This window comes from Phalangium opilio, unplaced genomic scaffold, assembly GCF_054372755.1.
Source record: "Phalangium opilio isolate 3A_F unplaced genomic scaffold, DU_Popi_V2 ptg000369l_1, whole genome shotgun sequence".
Classification (NCBI taxonomy): domain Eukaryota; kingdom Metazoa; phylum Arthropoda; class Arachnida; order Opiliones; family Phalangiidae; genus Phalangium; species Phalangium opilio.
In genome coordinates, this window is record NW_028324232.1 from 904,146 (window position 1) to 927,045 (window position 22,900).

Below are 22,900 nucleotides of genomic sequence, written 5' to 3' on the forward strand. Positions count from 1 at the left end.
ATATTTGCCGATGGATATAAAAACGAGTTCTTGCCCTTTTACCCACCTCAATTCTGATTGGTCCCCAACTCTGGTGAAATAATTTGACTGGAGAAATTTGGTTGGCTTAAAAAAATGTTTATAAATTATGAATAAATTTTTTTTCTGGCGTGTCACGAACATTCTTTTTCTTTAGGCCTAAAACTGATCTAAAAAAAAAACTTTGGGTATTTTTTTTAGACTATTTTTTTGATTGGTCTATTTATGTCACGTGTTTTCATTTAAATGAGAAGGGGCGGGATTTGTCAAAGAATATCACAAAAAAATATTTTTAAAACAAAAGACATTCGTGACAACAAAAAAAAGCTGAAAATATGTTAATTAGCTACCAAAGAAAATTAATTATTTTGAAAATGATTTGATTATCACAGATGACCATTTTTCAAAAAATTGGTAGCTTTTTTTTCTATTTTACATAATATTTCTTCTTTTTAAAAAAACATGGCTATTTTTTTTTCAATTTAACTGGCACTTAATTTTTTTTAGTTAATTAAAATTAATTCGTTAATTACGTCTCAAATTAGAAATTAATTTGTTTGGTTTTTTTTTAAACAGTATCATTCCAAGTTGGAAATCGTTGAAATTTGAATTAAATTCGAGATTTAAACTTGGTTTAATACTGACAAAGAATTTCTTCTCTTTTTTTTGAAATAAAAAAAAAAATTAAAAATCAAATTTGAAAAAAAAAAAAATCCAATTTGAAAATAAAATTAAAACAAAAAAGGGCATTTACAAATTTTAAAATATTACGTTTAACATTCACGCAAAAAAAAATAAAATAAAATAAATGACCTTGAAAAAATGTTTTTCTTTTTGCAATCTTAGAATGATCTAAATTCTTAACGTTTTTCTATGTAAAATCAATCCTTTCTAAGATTGCAAACGCCAATCAATAATAGAATATATAACGTTAGGTGTTAAGTATGAGTGGGGGGGGGGGAGGCAAATAATATTCACATAATTTCCATGAGTCATGAAAATTGAATTTGTAAATTTATGGATAATTATTTACACAATTAAAAACAACTTTCGTTTATTTATTATTATTTCTTTCTTTTTTTTTTAATGCAAAAAAAAAAAAAATCTGATGAAAATTCTTATGTTTGTTTATATTCTAAAAAAATGTTTGTTTACTTTATCATGAATTAGGCACTGGTTGTTTTTGTTTTTGTTTGTTTTTGAAAAATTCTCCTTTTTTTGTTTTTCTCAAGAAATTAATTTCTCAATTAAATATCCTTTCTGATGTTGTTTGTTTATTTGTTTTTTAGCACTCGCGAATTAATTTGCGTTGTTTTGCAAATATTTTTTTTTAAGGGAAATTTTATTTCACGGAAAATGCGTCAAGTTCATTCAGGGGTCAATTTAGGACCAAATAGGTCAAAAATGTAGGTTTAAAACTATATATAACTTGTGTGAAAATTTTGTGTTACAAACTTACAACTATTTCATAAAATTCTTATATTAATATTGGTCAGTTTTAGATAAAATTTGTCTTAATTTGTAGCTAAGATTCGGTTCCATAATGACGTCATTTTGTTCAAACTCTAAAGCCAATTTTAAAGTATTTAAAAGCAAATTGATCTCTATTAAATATTCCAAATAAATGGTCCATTTTTGACGAAATTTGTCTCAATTTGTAGCTAAGATTCGATTCTATAATGACGTCATTTCGTTTAAACTCTAAAGCCAATTTTAAAATTTAATTTAATCTCGATTAAATTTTCTCATTAAATGGTCCATTTTTGACGAAATTTGCCTAAAAAATGGTCCATTTTTTGACGAAATTGGTCTCAATTTGTAGCTAAGATTCAATTCTATAATGACGTCATTTTGTTTAAACTCTAAAACTCAATTTTAAAGTATTTAAAATTAAATTAATCTCTATTAAATATTCCCATTAAATGGTCCATTTTTGACGAAATTTCTCTTAAAAAATGGTCCATTTGTAACAAAATTTGTCTCAATTTATAGCTAAGATTCGGATCCATAATGACGTCACTTTGTTTAAACTCTAATAAAACTCAATTTAAAAATATTTTAAATCAAATTAAAATCCCGATTAAATATTCCCAATTTCTATAAATTTGTCATAAAATGCGGCTAACCTTTTCATCAATTGAAATCCCATATAAGCCTAAATAAACTCAAGGAATTTTCCATGAAATAACGGGGTCCCTTAATTGCCGTAAAAGCTGATAGAGAAAGTAGTAGTAGTATATTTTCATTTTAATTGCCCGTTTGTTTGTTTATTTGTTTGAATCGCGCACGCACCTCAAGTGTAGGAATTCAAGTTAAGAATGTTTCAAACGGCGGCGGTTGGAATTGTCTGAATTGGTCTTGATTTAAAAAGGCAGCCAACGATGTAGTAGAGATTTTGTCTTTTCTGCGCAGGCGCCGCGGCAGCAGCGATTTATCGCGTCGGGGGGAAAATGAAAGGGGTGGCAGCGGCGGCGGCGCTTTGGACCTTGGTCAATCCTTGACCAAACGATAAATATGGTGTTGCGCGCCGTGTTCGCTCGTGCTGACTTCGAACACGTAAGCTATGCACAATAAGGTCTCTTGCGTTTCGCGACTCGTTACAACCTAACACACACCAACACACAACATTGTTGTTATATTTGTTGTTCAGTTTGTTGTTGACCACCCGAAACAAACAAAATCAAACGATTCAAGTTTGTTTTTCAAAAAGGAATTTAGGGAATTGGGTTTTTGAAAGAAAAGAAATACAAGAAAACGTACTTTAGATTTTGCCAAAAACTTAAAAGTGTCTGCGCATGGGTAAGAATTATTTGAGATACGTGAAAGGCACGTGACTAAGTGAGGAAAGGAAAGGGCCACGTGGTGGGTCTGCGCATGGGGAAGATTTATTTGAAATACGTCATAGACACGTGACTAAGTGGGGAAAGGAAAGGCCCACGTGGTGGGTCTGCGCATGGTTAAGAATTATTTGAAATACGTCATAGGCACCTGACTGACTAAGTGAGGAAAGGAAAGGCCCACGTGGTGGGTCTGCACACGCATGGGTAAAATTATTTGAAATACGTCATAGGCAAGTGACTGACTAAGTGAGGAAAGTAAAGGCCCAATGAAGCTTAGTTTTGATTTATTTATTTATTTATTTCCAAAATTTGGGTAGGCCTACCACTTTTTGTAAAGGGGAATTGTAGCTGCAAATCTTGCCTAAACAAGTCCCTTAACTTCATGTAAAGTCTTTGTATCTTAGCACAAAGACACAGCGCAGAACCCAACAAGGATCTAAGCCTATACAGTGTCTGTAAAGCTGCCAATTCAATACCGGCGGGAAACAGTGACCACGACACTTTAAGGTGGCATTTCTAGTTAAGCATACATACATTTTATCTCTCTCTAAATCGTAAATCGTAAAAACATAGAGAATATACTGTAGAGGAGTAGACATTTGTCGCAATCAGTTATCGTTTCTTGGTAGAGATAGACACTTACCTTTGTCCTAATATCAGTTCCCGTCTCTTTAGAGGATATACAAAACATTTTTCAACCCAATAATTATGATATGTCTTGTACAGAATGGGGCGACAAAACCGGGAAATGAATAGTAAAAATCCGTATATTCCCTTTTGTATTGGTAAAGGCTAACTAGTGTCTACTCCTCTTCTGTATATCCTCTATGGTAAAAAATAGTAAAAACCCCCGATGAAAAGATATGTCTTTGGAGGGCCAACTGATTGTATCTCTAAGTTGTCGCGTTTGAAACGCCCTAAACCCTTTTTATCTTGAAGCTGACAGTTTAACAATCAGGGGGTTATACGTGAAAGAATTGCAACCCCGCGGTGGTCGACTTCGACTTCGCGCTTGTTTAGGCTTAACAATAAAAGGACCACAGTACTGGAGGGACCACGAAATTGCCCCTTAAAGTGGTGTGGTGGGGTTGGGGTAAGGCGTTATGGGGTGTAAGTAAAGAAACAAAATAAATGTTACCTGTAAAATGGTGAAATTTTCTAGCACACTGTTCATCATGTATTTCTCGGGAAGATGTTTTAACTTATGAATGAAGTTGATCATGTACTCGCACATGGGCGACCGATGAATTCGAAAAACAAAACGACCATTCTCAAATCGCGCGTATTCCGTCTACAATCAATCAATCAATGCAATTGAAAAAAACTTAATCATCGCGTTTGTGTTAATTCATTCATTTGTCGACGAATTTAATTTAAACTTAATCCTAATTAGTTAATTAATTAATGGGGAAAACTGATTAGATTTAATTACCTCTACTTTTTCGACGACCTGTTTCCCGAAAGAACAGACTTTTGTAGAACACGTTATTGTCATGTTTTCATTACTCTCGTATCTAAAAGGGGATGATTTAAATTTAAGCCGGATTAGAAGTGTGGGGGCGGGGCATGTGGAAGGGGCGGAGTTATGTGGAGGGGCGGAGATAAGTGGAAAGGGGCGTGGTCTTACTGGGAGGTGACGCCGTAAAAAGATCCGGCTTCATCCTGAATATTCGTGTTGAGATCAGCCCAGAATTTGACCAGGAAAAAGGAATTTTGAGGACCTTTGTCATACAGTTCTTTTAAGCCGCCTTTCTTCTCAGGAAATTTGTCGTAGATTTGCCTGATGTCAACCGACTACCCCATTAAAACAGAGACAGTAAAGTTAGATAGCCATTTTCGAGGGATAATTACGCGATCGCTTAAAAGGAGTACCCGATCAAATAGGGGCGGTAATAAAGATACCCGATCAACAAAAAGGGGCCGGTAATAAAGGTACCCGATCAAGAGTAATAAAATAGAAATTACCTCTAATAAGGGATCGGAATAATTAGGAGGTCCACCTATATGCACAAATAGATGCTTATTGTACTGCAAAAAAAAATAATAATAATAAATTAAAATAGAAATTAACTCGAAATATAATTAAATAATTAATTTAAATGTGAATAATTACAGTATCGGGTTCTCGTTGTTGCTCCATAAAGGCGGAAAACTCGACGAGTCTGAGTTTATGGGTGGAGATAGATCGTCCCTCCCAGGCAGCAACGCCTCCTCCCCCCAAGAGATCCAGACCCGCGGCCCCGCCCCCGGAAACGATAGCGCCCCCTGACGACGACATGGAAGATTTGGCTGGAGGGAGACCATACGCTTGACCACCACCGAACGGCTTAACGCTAACAAGACACAAAAAGAAAAAGAAAGAAAAAGGAAAGACACGCGTTTAATACCTCCCCCTGACAATTAATTAAAATTAAAATTAAATTAGTTTTAACTAACTCGTCGGAAGTTCCAGGTTGGCCCAGATTCGTTTGCCAAAACTAAAACATTAATTAATATAGTAATTAAATATTTTGAAATGAGAAACGGGCGTTTAAAGGGAGCATGAAATAACTCCTTTTAAATTAAAAGGGAGCATGAAGTAACTCCTTTTAAATTAAAGGGAGTATGAAGTAACTCCTTTTAAATTAAAGGGAGTATGAAGTAACTCCTTTTAAATTAAAGGGAGCATGAAGTAACTCCTTTTAAATTAAAGGGAGCATGAAGTAACTCCTTTTAAATTAAAGGGAGTATGAAGTAACTCCTTTTAAATTAAAGGGAGCATGAAGTGACTCCTTTTAAATTAAAGGGAGCATGAAGTAACTCCTTTTAAATTAAAGGGAGCATGAAGTGACTCCTTTTAAATTAAAGGGAATGTATAAACTTACAGCTGCGCCGGGATAACCGACACCAGGTGGCACGAGCGAGGCTAAACCAGCGGCCGCCGCTACGGCCGCCTTGTTTTGAATGGCCGCCGCCGACACGATTTGGGCTGAAGACAGAGAGGTCAACGATTGGAGGGCTTTTTCTTTGGCCGCCTGATCCTGATCAACGCCAAAGACAGGGGGGGAAAATACAAACAAACATACCCGATCAGGATACGAGTAATCACTTAGAAGCGTCATGACGTCACGGGCACGGGTTATAGTCCTTCAGCGTCTTGTCTTGACAAGACCCTCAAGGTACAACACGCGCCTGTGACCCGGGGTTAGGGTTGCCACGAAATGCAATTAAAGCATGCTAATTAAGGTGAACAATTAAATCATCTAAAACTAATCGCAATTAATTATTTCAATAATTAATATTTAATATGGAACAATAGTGACGTCATTAAGGCAATGACGATGACCCAACAGGTAGGCAAGGAACGCGTGACGTCATCGTATTTCAATGAATTAAATATAATTATTTGAAATATAATTTCAATTAATCCAAAAATATTATAATTAAAGCAGACACGTTCTTTTTGTTTTTTCACACGTAATTAAATGAGTAAATAATGTATAATGAATAAGTGGGCTCACATATCTTACCATCTTGAGGACCCCCAAACGGTCCAGTTGAGACCTTGAGTGGCAACCCTAGCGGTAAAAAAAATGACAAACAAGCTCAGGATTTTTGGGTACCAAGATGCCCAAAAATAAGGGAGGAGCTCCTGGGGGAAGAGTAGGGTGACACACCAATCGCAGTTAAGAGGGGGCGTGGCCAACCAAAATAACAACGACCGTCATTGGTTGGACGCACCGCGAAATTATAATAAAAAAGGTTTTTTTAAAATTGTAAAAACTCAAAATAAGACAACAAAAAAGGGGTCAGAGTGTACACGGATGACTGGGTCAGTTGACCACGTGTACACCAACGGGAAATACGTCACGGGCGGACATGGCCGCGTCACGTGATTCAAATGATTGTATTTTATTTAAATCGAATTTAAATAATCGAATTGCGTTTTGTAGTTTGGTGTTATTGTCACCCTTCTCAATTACCTTGAGTTTGGCTTGAATCTCACGTGCCTTCCTTCTGGCGAGGACTTGGATGTGACTAGACACCTGCTTCCGGGTGCGCGTCTTCCCCGTGCGCAGCTTGATGTACCTGGCGATCAACTCATTCCGACCTGCAAACAGGGACACCCCAACATTCATTAACACAACTCCGGAGAATGACCTCTCAACTCTGCGCATCAACTTTACTAACGGTTTATATAAGTTTTCAGGATAGGAAGATTCATACCAATTACACAAGGAGACCAGGTCACACGGGGGTCAAAGGGACAGACTATTTTGTCCTCCAAGTAAACTGGTCTCCTTGTGTAGAAGGTATTATCCTTCTAGCCATAAAATTAATAACGTAATGACCCCGAGACATGGTTAAAAAATAAAAGTTAATTTTTGTCAACCCTAAGTGATCCAAAGTTTGGGACGTAAAAACCCTGGAAGTTTCAACACTAACCCAAAATGGTTTTGGGGTGTGATAGGCCTAATTGTAATCTATCCAACGATACCAAAAACTTGGGTATATAACAATTAGTTCTCGAGTTAATGAGTGATAACAGAAAAATTGTGAAAATACCCGATTAAATTTATTTTTAAACTTTGTAGAAATACAACAATGCGAACTTAATCCATTGATACGAAGTTGGCGCGTGCGTTTCCATGGCAACCCAACTTTCTTTCACGCGCGCGAGGGGGGGGGGAGCGGAAGGGATCTTCCACGAATAAATTGTCAGTTGCGCGTGAATAGTTTATTACGTCATTGATAGTTCTATTTCTGAATGAATGGTCCCTTCCCTCCATTTAATATTAAGCTAGCTTCAGAGAGTGAGAGAGGGGGGGGAGTGTTATTCAATTCAATTCAATTCGGCGGTGAGGGGGGGCAGAGGAGATCAGTCTGTACTATTACTATGACTTGGGGGAGCGGTAGTGTAGAGGGATCCGGTCGAGAGAAGCCAGCTGGATAACCGTTGGAACCAAGAGAGAAGAGAATATCATCATGGATGGCCAGGCGTCAAATGAAATATCGCGAGTCCTAAACCATTTTTTAACGTAACCCACGTCTTAGCCGAGTTCGCACTAATTTAAATATTTCACCGTGGTTTTATTCAAAACTGTAGGTCATTTGAGTTCTAAACGATACGTACAGAGAATAATTTGAATTGTATCGTAAGAAAGAGCGGATTTCCTGGAGTAATTCCTCCGAATTTCATTAAAACAAGTTGCCAACAATCGAATTAAACCAAATTTTCTATGAGAGGGAGAACATAAATGCGAACAAAACCAAAACTTAGCCAGATCATAGAGTAGTATATATAATTTTTTTTTATATTTCGGTTGTAATGTTATAAAAAGTGTTGGCGTGCAAAATGGCGATCCCCGGAGGGCGTAAGCGAGCGAGTTAATCCGCCAGGGGGGGCCATCCATAAATAAACGCACCGGAAACGCCACAGGCGGCAAATATAAATTCGTCTCATCATTTACCAGAATACGAAATAATTAAAATAAAGTTTCTTGACTCGATATAATAATAAAAATAATTTAAAACCAAACCAACAACTAATTATATGATATCAACTTAAATTAAAGCTAAAGCGCACTTGAGGAAACGCCATCACAAAAGGTTTCTTCTTATCGCGTACGTCAAGTGCGCTTGATTTAAGATTATGTGACGTAGACGCACAAAGAACTAATAACCTCTTCAGAGAATTAATAAATATTTAGAAATTGAGGATCAAAATGGTTAATTTCACTAAACGAAGTTAAGGGCACTTGATCAAATAAACTATAACTAAATATAATGCGAACGCAACCCGGGCCAAGACCACCTTCCCCCTCCCCCCCTATCTCTAAAAATAAAAAGTTGTAGCTGCCGAAGAGAAGGGAAAGCGAAGAGAGCGCCCCCTATAATCATTTGTAGTAGCTAGGAAGATCCTCGCAAGATGCCAAACCGAAACAAAAATAACATACCACCTTAACTTGACACTACCATTAAACGCTAATCCCCCTTACAACGCCTCCTTACATTCAGTGTCAAGTAATACGGGGTCACACCCCGACATCTCTTGACCCGGTTCCCCTTATTACATCCAGGCTTGTAAACGGTGTCAAGCGACACGGTGTAGTTAGAGTAGCTAGCGTCTAGCCCCCTTCGTCGAATTCAATACAGAGGTCGAGAATAAAACTCGTGACGTCAGCGGCAGAGGCAGCGGAGTCTGTCAGGCATTTATTGTCGACCCCCTCGAAACTATTCCAGGAATGTGAAATTACTAGTCGATCAGCGCGTGCGCGGATCAACGTGGGAAGCTCTCCTCTTTCCTGATTGGTCCAAAGGACTCTTTCCTTTACCCGGGACAGGCTGACGCGACGTAGAGGTTGAGGTACAGCAGCCGAGTAGAACGTAAGAGCAGCTAAAGGGGGGATGGAAATGGGGCTCTCAAGAATTCCAGGAATGTCGACCAAATATCCCTTTAATTAATTTCCAGACTCTCTCTCTCTCTCTTTCTCTCTTCCCCCTCGGGGGGGAGATAGTGCGAGGGGGGATAGGCTTCTCTTACCAACAAAATTCAGCCCTATATATATTTTTCCTTCCGTTTGTAACCTCGATTTGTGCAAAAGTTCATTTCAAATATAGTTTGCAATATCAAAACAAACGTTACAGGCTCTTTTATTCAATTTAAGTTTAAAAAGAAATAATATAATAGGTTAGTTTAAACGCGCTTAATTTTAATTATAATTAAATATGCTTATATTTAAAATAATTATTTTTCATTGATTAAATTGATTTTAGATCATTTTTAGATCAAATTTTGTAATCTCGGGTAAAGCCAGCATTTAGGGGCAAAATACTCCGTGTTATTACTATGGCCCCTGTAGAAATGTTTAACCCGCAATACACCCGAGTTCGCGGTGAAGCATCGCCCCTGAAACGGACGGAGCTAACTCGTAAAATTGAAATTAAAATTGGACACGAGTTGACAGACTATAATTAAGATATAATTAATTTATTAAATGAATAAAAACTAGTCGGGATCTTATTCAAGCGTAATACAATAGTGTAAAACATATTTCCGCCCTAATTCCCAACCGTCCGACTGACTAACTTAGCCGAGCGTGTCCGACTAGAAAAATTGATTCTAATTATTTATAATCGCTTTCTAGTTGAGCAACGCGTGGAAAAAAAGGCGGGAGGGAAGGAGAACACGCGCTTTTCCCGCCTAAAGTAAAGTAAGAAAGAAAAAAAAGGCGGGAAACTTTCTTAAGCGCGCGTGAAAATGAAAATCATATTGTTTAAGAATCATCGTTGCTAGGCAACCCCTTCTTCCTTAGCCGGCACGCGCCAAAATTCTCGCGACGCCCCGATGTTATTATTGTTTTGATCGGGCGCGTGACGTATTTACCGAGAAAAAGACCGGAAGTCGATATCGCTCGCGATTAATTTTGAATTGGCCTATCAAGAAGAATAAGGAAGTCGAGGAGTTTCCGTCGCTATGGCAACGGATAAAAACGTGTTATTTATTATTTGGCGCCTATTTTTCGACGGCACGTGTTACGAATGATCCTGATTGCGAATTTTAAACCAAATTAAAGATTAATCGAGATTCAATTTCGAAATAAAAATTGGGGTCCGACAATTACTTTTAAAAATCGTTTAAGGATTCAAAAATCGGTTAAATAAACTGGATAAATCCGGTTTAGGTTTTATTTTCTTTATATAACTATAAAAAAGCCTGATTTATAGAGTTGGGAAAATTATTTCGTACAGATTGAAATCTTTTAAGTTTAAGTTAGGGACGTGACTCCGAAACTTTAAACCTTTTTTTATTTATTTATTCTAAATTAGAAACAGCCACTTAAATTTAAAATTAAAAATTACGCCGATATCAGAGTGTAATTTAAAAAAAATTATTAATAAGTAGTTTAAAAATAACGTTTGAAAGTTAAAAATTAAATTAATTTATGAAACTAACAAGGTGTGAAAATAAATTTGTTTTGTATAATAATGTAATCTCGAGTCAAGGCACCTAGTAATAATCAGCTATGGATACTAACACTTTCCAGGAGCTATAGCTGCCATTAGAGTATCCGTGTACAAGGTTGGGTCCACGTTTTTCACGCGCCAACGATTTTACAGCAAATACGTAGTAACTATTTTGAGTAAACCCGCGGAGATACGGCGTATTGGACACGGGGTTAACATATTTCCACTTTCAAATTTAAACGGTGTTAAAAAACAAATGATAGTGTTTATGTCCGAGGCGCGTTCAGTGTGTCGCGCTCCAACGAATATTTGGGTTAGTCTGACCAACAAACCGATAAACCAACAACTAATACGTTAATAATATTTCAAAACAAACACACATATTTTTTTAATACGGGGGGGGGGGGGAGTTTGCTCTATTATATAACTAAAAAGAAAAATTTGTGTCGCTATCCCTTTAAAATATAGATATAATTTTATTCCTTTAACAACTAATTAAAATTACGTATCAGTATCCCTTTAACTCGAAAGAAAAAGTCACGTGTTTGCAAGTATCCCTTTAAATCGACTTGAAGAAAAGGGCACGTGTTTGCAAGTATCCCTTTTAGTAATAATAAGAAGTGATATCTAGTTTACTAGGGAGAAGGTCTAATAAATTCATTCATCCACATTTCTAGCTCTTTATCTCCAGTTCAAACGTTACGTAGGTCCGGAGTTAATCCCCGCCGCCTCTAAATTACAACAACCAGCATCTGATTGGTTCTTGAAAACTCGTGCACGTCAGCGCGACGCGAATGAGAAAAAAAATCACAGCGAAATAGCCCGGGGCCTCCTTTTACGTCCCCCCCCCCTTGTATTTTGAAAGGGGATTAGCTGCAGGACTATGGCGCGCGCGAATACTTAGGAGGCATCTTAAACCTTCTCCCTAATAAACTAGATATCACTTCTTGCTGTAATAATAATAATCATAATACTTAGTTGGCGTGTCTTTTTCCCCCTGTTTAGGAATTAATTGAGACCAGTCACGAATTATCATAATTTTCCAGTTAAAAAACTCCGTTTTCTTAAGACGCCCCGGGGCAATAATATCCCAGCCTTCCTCGCGTCCCGATACAAGCATATATGCATATAATGTCCTCCTCCTGGGTCCGGGAATAGCCCCGGGGAGTGTTTATATCATTGTGGTTTATTTAGAGTTCATTTCCAAGTGACTCATACCCAAGAACCAGTAAAGAAGAAGACGCAGAAGAAGAATATCTTAGCTCGGTGGTGGTTAAGAAGAGGCCCTCCCCTCCCCTAGGTGGGACGGACTATAGAGTAGCTTGGCCTTAGGGCAGGGCCCCCAAAATACATGTAGAGAGACATTTAAGTGTGAGAGCGCCCCCGGGCCATGGTTATCGCTGGAGACCGGAGTCATTTCAGTTCAGATCCCAAGATGACTCGTTACTTTGCCATAATAATAATTAGGTTTTGATTTTGGGGATGGATCTAGTAATTTTAAAATCTTCCCCATAGTTTTCCAAAGCGCATGCCCCCCCCCCCCAAAAAAAGATTGGCGCGACCTTAGGATATAGTTGAATGTTCAAGGGGGTACTCACCATACATTTTTCCCTCATCGGATAGGATAATTTTCCTCCGTCCACAAGGTGGATAAATGGCCAGGGCTTCTTGGAAGCTCTGTTCGATGTCGGGGCTCCAAACTCCCTCGGCGTCGCTATTGGCCGGATCCGTAGACTTGGAGAGAGAGTCCTTGGAGTTGGAGTCGTCCGAGCCCGCTCCGTCGGGGGTCGGAGGCCCCGGCATGCTGACCAGCGAAGGGCTCGTCGTGCGGCCGAACTCGGGCCCGAGCGCCGCCGAAGAAAGCACCACCCCCCGAGGGGTCAAGCCCAAATTGTACACCAGACCACCACCAACACCACCACCGCCCTCCTGCTGCCCTTCTAATTCCTCTTCTTCTTCCTCGACTTGGTCAAGGTTGTTACGATTGAGGAGGGCTCCTCTGGGGTGCCGGTAATAACGCGGGGGTGGGGGCGGCGGGTGCCCCAGCGAGGGCGTCAAGGGCACGGGTCGGTGAGTGGAAATCGACCCACCTTGACCCAAACTCCACGAAGAACAAATCGTGACGGCTCTGAAAATAAATAGAAATTATCTCCGATTAGTCACTACCCCTTTAAAAATAATAAATGACACCGCGTATTATTTATCCGTACAACAAATACAGTCAAAAGCTAGCGACTGCCATTACTCTAGATAGTAGTACAACATTAAAGTAGTCGGACACTCGACTCCACCAAATTGAGTCTATTAGGGGATCTATGATAAGAATTGTCAAGTGTCCAACCCCTCGTCTCGTGCGATAATCAAATCAAAAATGAAATCTCTCGTGCAAAAGCGCACGCGCCCCTTTTTTAAAAACCAAAACTTTTTGTTTTGATTTTACTTGACTTTAAGAAAAGGGAATTGAAGGGTATCGGCTAACCTTTGATAGCGCTGTCAAGTGACGCCGATAATAAATGGCAAAGTATAGGTTGATAGCCACGTGGATTGACAGTATGGCCATTACGGGGAGTTTATGGGAAAGATTAAAGGAAACTAGTGTCAGGTTAAGATGGCAATTTGATATTTTCAAAAAATCGGGTTCAGTTACTTTCCACTCGTTAATTTATCAGTGACAACTTTTACGGCAAATAAAAATGTTTCCAAAAAAACCGGTTTTTGTCTTTCCGTCTTGAGACCGATTTTGAGTCTCTTAGCTGCTGTTAAACGCCCTGAACTTTATAACTAAAACGATTACTGGTTTCATGACGGAAAACTAAAATTTAAACTAGACCTAATTCGAAGCCATAAACAAGAAAAAGAAATTTAAAAAAAAAAAAAACCCTTCAAAATCAATCTGAAAATTAATTAATTTATAATATTCCGATGACGTCATATACATAAATAAATATTTATATAAAATTAAATTTAAAATATCACCCTTGATTTTCCACTTTGTTGTTGTTGTTAATAAAGTTATTCATTGAATTAAAATAAATAATTTAAGTCCAATTATAATTAAATAAGAAATGAAAATAAATATGAGAATTTGGAAAAAAAGCATATTGTGAGTCATGGTTTTTCTGTGGGCGGGGTTTACGAACAGCGAGTCTTCACTAAATCTTAGTGTCGACTCGAGTACAAATTGAAGAGACGACGCTGCTTATCACGCAAATTTCCCCACAAACAACAAAGAATACTTAAAAAGCTACCACCGCGCATGCATGGAGTCAGTGCAATGTCTAAAACACCGTGACAAATCTAATCTAGGCAAATTAACTTATCAGTAGTCTCTAGAACTATTTATATAAATAAATATGTATTTAAATCTTACACACTGAATTTGAGAAATAATTCTTTCAAACTCTAATGAAAATGAAAGAAAATGATGGACTTTTGGCATTAATTCGATATTTTTGGTCTATTTTCTAATTCTAAGAAAACCGACATCTTCTTGCGACTAGACGCGTTTCATGGACTTAAGCCAAACGAAACACACGAGAGAGAGAAAAACTCAACCAAGGTTTCGTAATAACAACAAGCGCTCCTTTCAATCCCAGGATGCATTTCGAAGTCAAAAATCATAGCTACCATCATCAATATAACATATCACACAAAATTAAAATTTTACTTCAACTTTCAACTTTCAACTTTAGTTTTATCAATACAAAAGTTTAATATTAATTTTTACTTTTAATCCTAGGCCTAATAACAAACCGACGAAAATCAACAACTTTAATCCCCAAAAAACAACAGAAAGAAAAATAATTTTCATTTTAAATTAAAAAAGGCGCGAAATATCTAGAATAAAAATAATAATAATAAAAATAAGCGCGTGAAATTAAAAGGCGGGAAAAATAGTAGCACGTGACCCTGATCTTTAATATTTTACATAAATAGAAGAGAGACGCACGTGCGCCATTAAATTTGAACTTAAAAGGTATTGGGGGAAAAGGGGGGGGGTTGGATCTAATAATAAATATTTGGCGCAATCAAAGGCACGAGAAGGGGTGAGTTGGGGAGGGGGGGGAAGAAAACAATAAAGTATATCTCGTGCCGTTGTCATGGAAACCGATTCTTCTTCTCCGTCTCGCGAGCTCACGAGACGATTCCCGCCACTTTTGGTATTATTATTATTATTTCCCGCCAAATAAAAAAGATCGCGCCAAAATATTTATTAAATTGTATCAAAATTCGACATCCTTTCATCAAATATCGGTCTTGGTTAGAATGAAACGGACAATACGGGGGTTAAGTGTAGTATTTGAGCTACCTCTCGAGCGAGCCACTAAAGAACTATAAAATACAGAGTGGAAGTATCTTCCAGAACGAGACAAACAGCGTTTGAGAAAAGGTTATTTTCAATAGAACAAGCCACTAAAGAACTATAAAGTACAGAGCCAGGGTTCATACAACCTTGGAAAACAAATTTCCCTGAGATTTCCAGGTTTTTCCCACATATATTTCCCTGAGTTTTCCAGGTTTTTCCCGTATATGGAGTATCCTATGTAGCAAATGTTTACGAAGGAGGGAGGGGGCGGGGCAAATATGACTATTACATAATCAAAGGACATCCCCGTATCTCTAGTAGAAACAGAGTTATGAGCCTCCAAAGTATAGTGTAATGTTAATCCTATGGAGGGTATGTTTATGAACATTTTGGTTAATTACTCGGCCCCTGTTTGACGCAAATTTCCCTGATTTCCCTGAATTTTATTAAAAATTCTAAATTTCCCTGAGATCTTTGTCAACTATTTATTTCCCTGATTTTTCCAGGTTTTCCCTGTTTTCCAGGTTTGTATGAACCCTGTATAAAGTACAGAGTGGAAGTAAGTATCTTTGAGAATGAGACAGTAAGGATATCTTCAATAGTACAAGCCACTAAAGGACTAGAAATTTATTGTAAAGTGTAAGTAATAAGTAATAAAAATGAACATTAACGGAACGGGGTGGTGGTTTTCCAGACGAGCGCCTTCTCTTTCTCTTGCCTTAATTACCCAAGTAATTGAGCGTAGAGACGGTAGGGGGGGGGGTCTGAGGAGTGTTACTATACGTGTTTGTTGTACCCCCTTCGCCCCTTCCTTCCTTCTGCCGTTTTGGCACTTGACTTTGATCATTACGAGCTTAATATAAAACAGATATACACACGATTTCAATTTCCAAGTACCGCTTCGCCGCCGAGTTGGTAAAAGTTGGCACGAAACCCGGGGCGTCTGTCCTCCGAGGAAGACATTGATGTATGGGAGTTCAGTTTAAAAATAAGACCCTGTTGAGTGCCAACCCAAAATAAAGCTCACACCAACCAACCAACCAACTCTTGGTCCCACCACCACCCCGAGATTCAAATTTGAAAGGAGACTCAACAGTTTTCGAAATATAGTGGTTAACACAAAGGTACATTGGGTTTTAATGGGTTAGGTTATGTTAGAATTGGTTTAGTAATAAGAGTTCACAAAACTTTTGGAAAACCAATTTCCCCGAGTTTTACAGGGTTTTTCCCCCCATATATTTCCCTGAGGTTTCCAGGTTTTTCCCCCCATATATTTCCCTGAGGTTTCCAGGTTTTTTCCATCATATATTTCCCTGAGGTTTCCAGGTTTATTCCCCATATATTTCCCTGAGTTTTCCAGGTTTTCCCCCCCATATATTTCCCTGAGTTTTCCAGGTTTTTCCCCCCATATATTTCCCTGAGGTTTCCAGCTTTTTCCATCATATTTTTCCCAGAGTTTTCCAGGTTTTTCCCCCATATATTTCCCAGAGATTTCCTGGTTTTAACCCTCATACATTTCCCAGAGTTTTCCAGCTTTGTATGAACAATGTAACGATAATTTGCGATTGGTCCCATGATTTATTTATACTTTGGGAAAGTGCCCCACCACTTCTAAGTAACCCATGCAGCGTTATTTTTGTCGCGAGTGAATTTTCGTTAGGTGGGCCAATCCTCTACCATTTTACCTGGAATAGGAAATGAGGCTATACGCTATCGAATCATACCCTCGTGTTTTTCGTGGAAATTTTTACATGTATATTATTTCATCATTCGGTTGAAAACCTTAAAGTCTTTCTGTTATTGTCTCCCTTAAAAACGAAAAATAATTTCAAATCCACGTGCTGCACTTTAGGCGCCATTCGCCACGTGCTCTTTTACACATATACTTCTTTTAGCGCGCGCGATTTCCCTTAGCAACCGTTTAAAGAGTAAGTAACCCGCGGTTGCTAAGGGGACAATCAACAAGATTTATTAGGCCTAGCGCTCGGCTACATTATAATAATTTATGCCGATAACCCAGCGTAAATGTTTTTCACGTGACAAAACGAGAAAATTCCCCCTTTTTTTGAAAAAGACGTCAATATAATTTTAAAATGGGGAATTTTTATCCTGTATTTTATGGCTTTTTGACACGAAAATAATAAAAATGAACACAATAAAATGATTGATTTTTAGGGTAAACCGGATGTTTGGTTTTTTTTTGTTGATAAATCAGAATATAAACAAACTTCCCGAATTGACCGACAGCCACTTCCGATTTGAGTAGTTAGTTATTTATTCATGTCCGACCCCTTGGGAGGGGGGAAGGGGGCGTGTAAATCACGCATTACTAAAATATAATATACAAATATAAACCGCTACATATTCATGGTCACGTGGTTTATGAACTTAAATTTTCATCCGTTTTTCAAGCGACACATCATAAAAAAAATAAGAAAAATTAATTTGACTTTTAAAATAAATTTAAAAAAAAAAACTCCCGGGTTCTCTAGCTAACCACCCACAAATTTATAAACAAATTTCACTTTAAAATTATAACGCTGTGGAAAGGACACAACGTTTATAACCGTACTCGTTTCTCCTAATTCATTTAGCAGTATAAACTAAACCCGAAAAAAATAAGTATTCTTGATTTTAAAACTATAACCGTGGGTGTCAAAACAAGAAGAAAAACCCCCAAGGCAAAACTGACTCAGTTAAATTCAATCTGGAAGGTTATGTGTTATATGCCGGGAGTCAAAGTTCAATTGCCTTCCCCCAAAACTACGTAGAAATGGCATCTTTTAGACTTTGACATTTTTATAAGTAACATTTGCCAATCAAAGGCCGCTGCCTTTTCTTCATCATCAAATTTCTGTTATTATTATTATTATTATGTTTTTTTATTCAGGAAAGTTCTTGTTTGGAAAAAGGGGGGCAACTTTGTTTTATTTCTTTCTTTTTGAATTTTGAAATTCAAATCAAAAAGTCTTGACAGATCCGGTTGGGCCTAAAACTTTCAAGGAACAGTCTAGTACCTGCCTACATTATTTATTTATTTATTTCCATAATAGCTATTTAAAAAGATTAATTTATTTCACTTCTTTTAATAGACTAGTAGCACTTCTTTGCCTTTGACTACATTATTCTCAATTGGTAGTTAAGGAGGAGGGCCACTACTCTATATTAAGGTATAATACGTAGGTTTAGGTTAGGTTAATCAGACTTTAAATTACAATAAAAATATTTTCTTATCGTTGATAATGAATAGGAAGGGGTCAAGTCAAGTATGAGTGAGACTGTACCTTTACAAAGCACGTGCAACTAACTATAGGTGGGCGTAAGTTAAAAAGAAATGAAAGAAGTATCCTCCCCCCCCCCCGGCCTGGCGCGTGTAAAGAGAATCACGAGACTACGATCCGAGGGGACACTCATTACCTAGGATCATCAGTAAGACATTTAACTTAATTAAATACATAGTTGTCTCGATTATTAGGGAGACCCTATTTATCTATACGTAATTAATTGGCGTCAACTAATTGTGAGAGTATGGAGTTGGCTACAATAACAATTACAATAAATAAGTAAACAAAACTTAATAGGTAATTTCGCAATATAAAAACACAAATTAACTATAGAAGAAAATTATAAGTGTATGTTTCCTCGGGAAAAATTTATAACTTAGTGTTTATGTTTTCAGACAAGGAGGATTGATACCATATTTTACACCAGGAGGCCAAACCAGGCTACTTGGTTTTAGGATAATGTTTTTTTATTATTCTTTTAATTTCCTATTTTTTTTGTAACTTTAAATTGACAATACGTATTAAGCTATAAGATGACATTCGCCTGAAAGAAACCCGCGCTTTAACTTCACTACAGATTCGCTTACTTCAAATTGAAATATATTCTACCAAGAAAAAAATAAAAAACCAAAAAAAGCCAAAACTGGATCTACAAGTTTTCTCGAAATCAGTTTTTTTTTTCTTTCTAAGAATCGAATTTCAGTCGCAGAATGCAACGAATCCCAAACTTAAGCTGTCTATTAAAATAAAATGGGTTCGAACGCGAGCAGGGCATATTACGGGTGAACCGTCCGGGATGAATTTCCACGGTTGGGCAACTTTTAGCCCAGATTTTTTGGCAAAAACGGGCGTGTGTTTGTGTGTGTGTTCCGTTGTTTCTTTCTCTTTTTAACATACACCGATAATACAATATTACGTAGAAAATGAACCAAATCCTTTTCAGATTCAAAAATAAATAATAAAAACAATATATACTATATTTTCTTGTTCATAAATTTATAACGAGAATATTTATTATTTAAATAAAATTTAAAGCGACGTTATATAATAATTAAACACGTGGTTTAATTAAACTGAAGTCAATTCACTAATAAAACTTGTAAAATTTTTCATAAATAATAAAAAATAAAAAACAAAAAAAAAAATAGTTAATTCTTCCTTATGTTCTTAATTAGGGGCCGTTTATTAACTCCTAAGACTAACTAACTTAAATAAAAGATTAGGTACTTCTCCGTATTTATTATTTGTAGCCTTTAGGGCGGTTTTTCTTACGCGTTTTACATCGCGACTAGGTCTAGGGTAGAAAGATTATTTCGAATTTAAAAGTCTATCTCTCATTACGTTACTCGACTGGCGTAGCTAGCTACAGTGGAATAAATAATAGTAGTAGTTGGCCCCGGGGGCCACGCCGCCAGCCTCCGATCTAGACGGGACGGGGCGCCAACGCCAGAAAAGAAAAAATAAAAATAAGAAAAAAAAGTCACGGGAACAGGTACAACAAGTGTCCAAAATGGCGCGCCAAAAAAACCCGCCAGTCTCTGATCTGACTCTCTATGTCCTCCCTCCTAGCAGTGCTCGCTAGAGATCGGCGAATCCCGCCTGACGCTAACAAAACAACAACCACGTAACTACCTCGAATTATAACTAATATAAATTAGTATAAACTTGGCAACGCGTTAACTGCAAAAAATCTTTCGATAAAACCATTTATCTTCTTCAAAATCAATTTATAATTCAGTTACGACCTTTTTGCTTTTTCAAGTTCAATTCACGTGAGTTCAGCGCGCGCAAAATCAATTTATAATTCAGTTACGACCTTTTTGCTTTTCAAGTTCAATTCGCGTGAGTTCAGCGCGCGCTATAACCGAGGGGTCGGATACTAATGGTTAAAAACGGGACGGCCGTTAATGGCAAAGCACTCTTTGGACCGTATTATATAGATTGTTAAGTAAATAAGAAGCCAGCCCATGATGCCATTACTAAAAACTATGGAAGGCATAAAAAAATGGCGCGTTTAAAAGTATATGATCGCGGGAGGCGCGAGATCGTTCGATCGGAACGTAAACATTCGAAACGGTTGCTAAGCGACGCGCCAATACAGACGCGACATACTCGACATTCTTAAATGCATTCCCCGATATTTAAAATAACCCTCGACGTCACGCCAGTCACGTGTTCCGTTCAATCTTATAAACAAACTAATAAACAAATTTTACAGAAGCCAGGGTATAGTTCTATATCGACTATTTCCCTCGATCTAAGTTATTTAAAGCGGAAGTAAAGCATTTAAAAACGAAAAAGTATAATATAGTAAAAAGCCCAAAAACGTCCCGAACAAAGAATGAAGCCAGTGACGACGGGGGTCCTCGGTCTGGGCCGTAAAGTGGCCCATAAAAAAAACTAGGAAAAAGGTCCCGAACGAAACTACTAGGCGTTCCTCCGTCTCTCCAAAAGAGTCACGGCTGGAGTTCTAGACACTCACTACTAGTACTAGATTCAACAGGCAAAAACGACCGACCGAGGCTTAGCAGCAAACGGCCGAAAATAAAACGCGAAACTTAAGCCTAACGCCAAATAAACGCTATTGAACCGATAAATAATTAAATAGAGATAAGCAGTGTCAATTATTTAACTGCATTCGAAGTTTAATTAGGTATTTAACTAACGTTTAGATTTAATTGGAAAGTAACTTTGATTTAGAATGTAATAAGAGTGGCATTTTAAATTTGTAAATACTTTAGTAAAAATGGATATAGTTTAGGGTTAATTAAAACGAATTTAAGTTTAATTAAGTGGTGGTTATGACGAGCGCTTGGGTCGTTTCGGCGTCACTGAGAGGAGGGAGTATCGCTCCCTCGGCGCGGCGTCCTAGGCCGGGATAAATAAAGTTCGGGGCCGGAAGTTACCTAGCGTATAGAATGTTGCTAAAGAACGCCAACTATTCCAACGATTTGGTCCGGAATCGCGCCACTTTCGGGCTCTTTTCGACCATCCCGATGACCGTTAGGTGCCCAAAAAAGACAGGAAAACGTGTACTCACCGATATAAAATGTGCCCGTACCGTGTTTGCGAGTTTTATTCGAATTTTGGACGGCTTTACGGGGCGCTATTTCCGCGAGAGCGCCGTTTCTTGGTATGCAAACTATGACACAAAGAATCTATACAACGCCAGGAACGGCGCTTTCAGACCAACGCGCACCCGACTTGGCGCATGGGTGGGGAGAAGAAAGCCTAGACGTCATATCCGCTCAACAACGCTACCCCCCTCCCCTTCCCCCTCACCTTCCTACGCCGCTGTCACGCTTAGTCACCTGGCAGACAACCAACCTCATTGGTCCCACCCGACTCTATCTGTTGCTCCCGCTAAAATTTCATGCCCCCCTCCCTCTATCTCTCTCCTCCAGTCTCCCCTCTCTTAACATGGATATTAAAAACATATATATAAACCACACAAAAATAAATTAACTTTTTTCCACTCTGATTGCCATAATAATAAGTACCGAATATCTCAGTAAAATAGTGTATTTTTTCGCATCAAAAATTGGTACTATAATATAGGCCTATAAATTTCTAACACTAGCATCATAAATTGATTTTAATATATATATACTTCAAATATCTATGTTTCGCCTTATAGACACGGGTACCCAACGTTAGTTGACAGTAAAGGGAAAGCTTAATTAACGCTCTTTACAGATGAGTATTTGCGCAAAGCTTGTTTGTGAAGTAACAATGTTACTCGTCTACATTAGCAAAGGGAAATAGCAGGGACTTAACGGGTCTGACTGTACTGTCAATTGACTTTCATTACAGTCTTGAGACTTTTATATGTTTTTTTTTAGCTCGAGACTTTTTTGAAAAGGGTGGCGGCAAAGAATAAGGGCGGGAAAATTTTGCATGAAAGAAAAACGGGACATTATCCCAAATGGAAAGTTTTAAACGCATAGAATACTAGAAAAAAAAATCCTTAAATTTTGGAATATTCTACAAATGTCCAACACCTCGAAACTTTCTTAGAGTCTCGAGATTTAACACGCGCTTTTTCTCCCCCCCCCTTCTTTAACCGAAGTTTGTCTATTAAAATAAAGCCAATACGGGGAAAGGCGCGTTTCAGGCCCTCTCTTTCTTTCTTCCCCGCCTTTATCTCTATAGGTTTAAATTCAGTGAATGAAATATAGTTTGCCAGGAAAATCTACCTACCTCCCTACACCATCCCGTATACTTGTTGTAAATACGTGACGTCACCCAAATGAAAAAAAAAATAAAATAAAAAATAGGGAAAGTTACATTTAAAGGGCCATTTTATATTTCACCCAATTAAAATATTGCCCGAAATAATATAATTATTTCACCGCAATTTTTGAATCTACGGACTGATCTAAAAATATGTTAAAATAATTTAATAAAAGACCCATTTTTTTCTTTTTCATTCATTCTGAAACGTAGCCAAAAAGTGAAGTGTTTAAAATCTAAATAAAGTGTTGGCGGGTCCTTGTAAAAACGAC

At 37.6% G+C, this 22,900-nt stretch overlaps 1 protein-coding gene across 6 annotated transcripts; it reads right to left on the minus strand.

Annotated features, from left to right (window-relative positions):
- Positions 1-93: 93 nt before the first annotated feature.
- Positions 94-21,613, minus strand: LOC149597204 (transcriptional enhancer factor TEF-1-like). 6 transcript variants are annotated; one of them, XM_089861147.1, is made up of 12 exons: positions 21,436-21,613; positions 12,404-12,933; positions 6,821-6,948; positions 6,359-6,415; positions 5,723-5,878; positions 5,295-5,335; positions 4,972-5,191; positions 4,824-4,886; positions 4,486-4,652; positions 4,291-4,372; positions 3,997-4,149; positions 94-2,622 (listed from the first exon to the last, which is right to left on the minus strand). In XM_089861147.1, exons 2-12 carry the CDS (start codon positions 12,606-12,608, stop codon positions 2,509-2,511), a joined length of 1,386 nt encoding a protein of 461 aa, XP_089717273.1. In that variant the 5' UTR covers positions 12,609-12,933; positions 21,436-21,613; the 3' UTR covers positions 94-2,508. The 6 variants fall into 6 exon arrangements, with proteins under 6 accessions (XP_089717273.1, XP_089717275.1, XP_089717274.1 ...); XM_089861149.1 differs by having other exon boundaries at positions 6,848-6,948; positions 21,436-21,612; XM_089861148.1 differs by having other exon boundaries at positions 6,368-6,415; positions 21,436-21,611.
- Positions 21,614-22,900: the final 1,287 nt, after the last annotated feature.

What these genes read in the sequence shown, in the direction of transcription:
- LOC149597204 (XM_089861147.1), bottom strand. Translation starts at nt 12,608, where the DNA reads ATGCCGGGGCCTCCGACCCCCGACGGAGCGGGCTCGGACGACTCCAAC. An exon ending in TCGGTTATCCCGGCGCAGCT is followed by an intron (nt 5,336 to 5,722) that starts GTAAGTTTATAC and finishes TTAATGTTTTAG; the next exon opens with TTTTGGCAAACGAATCTGGG. An exon ending in AAAATTTCACCATTTTACAG is followed by an intron (nt 2,623 to 3,996) that starts GTAACATTTATT and finishes GGTGTGTGTTAG; the next exon opens with GTTGTAACGAGTCGCGAAAC.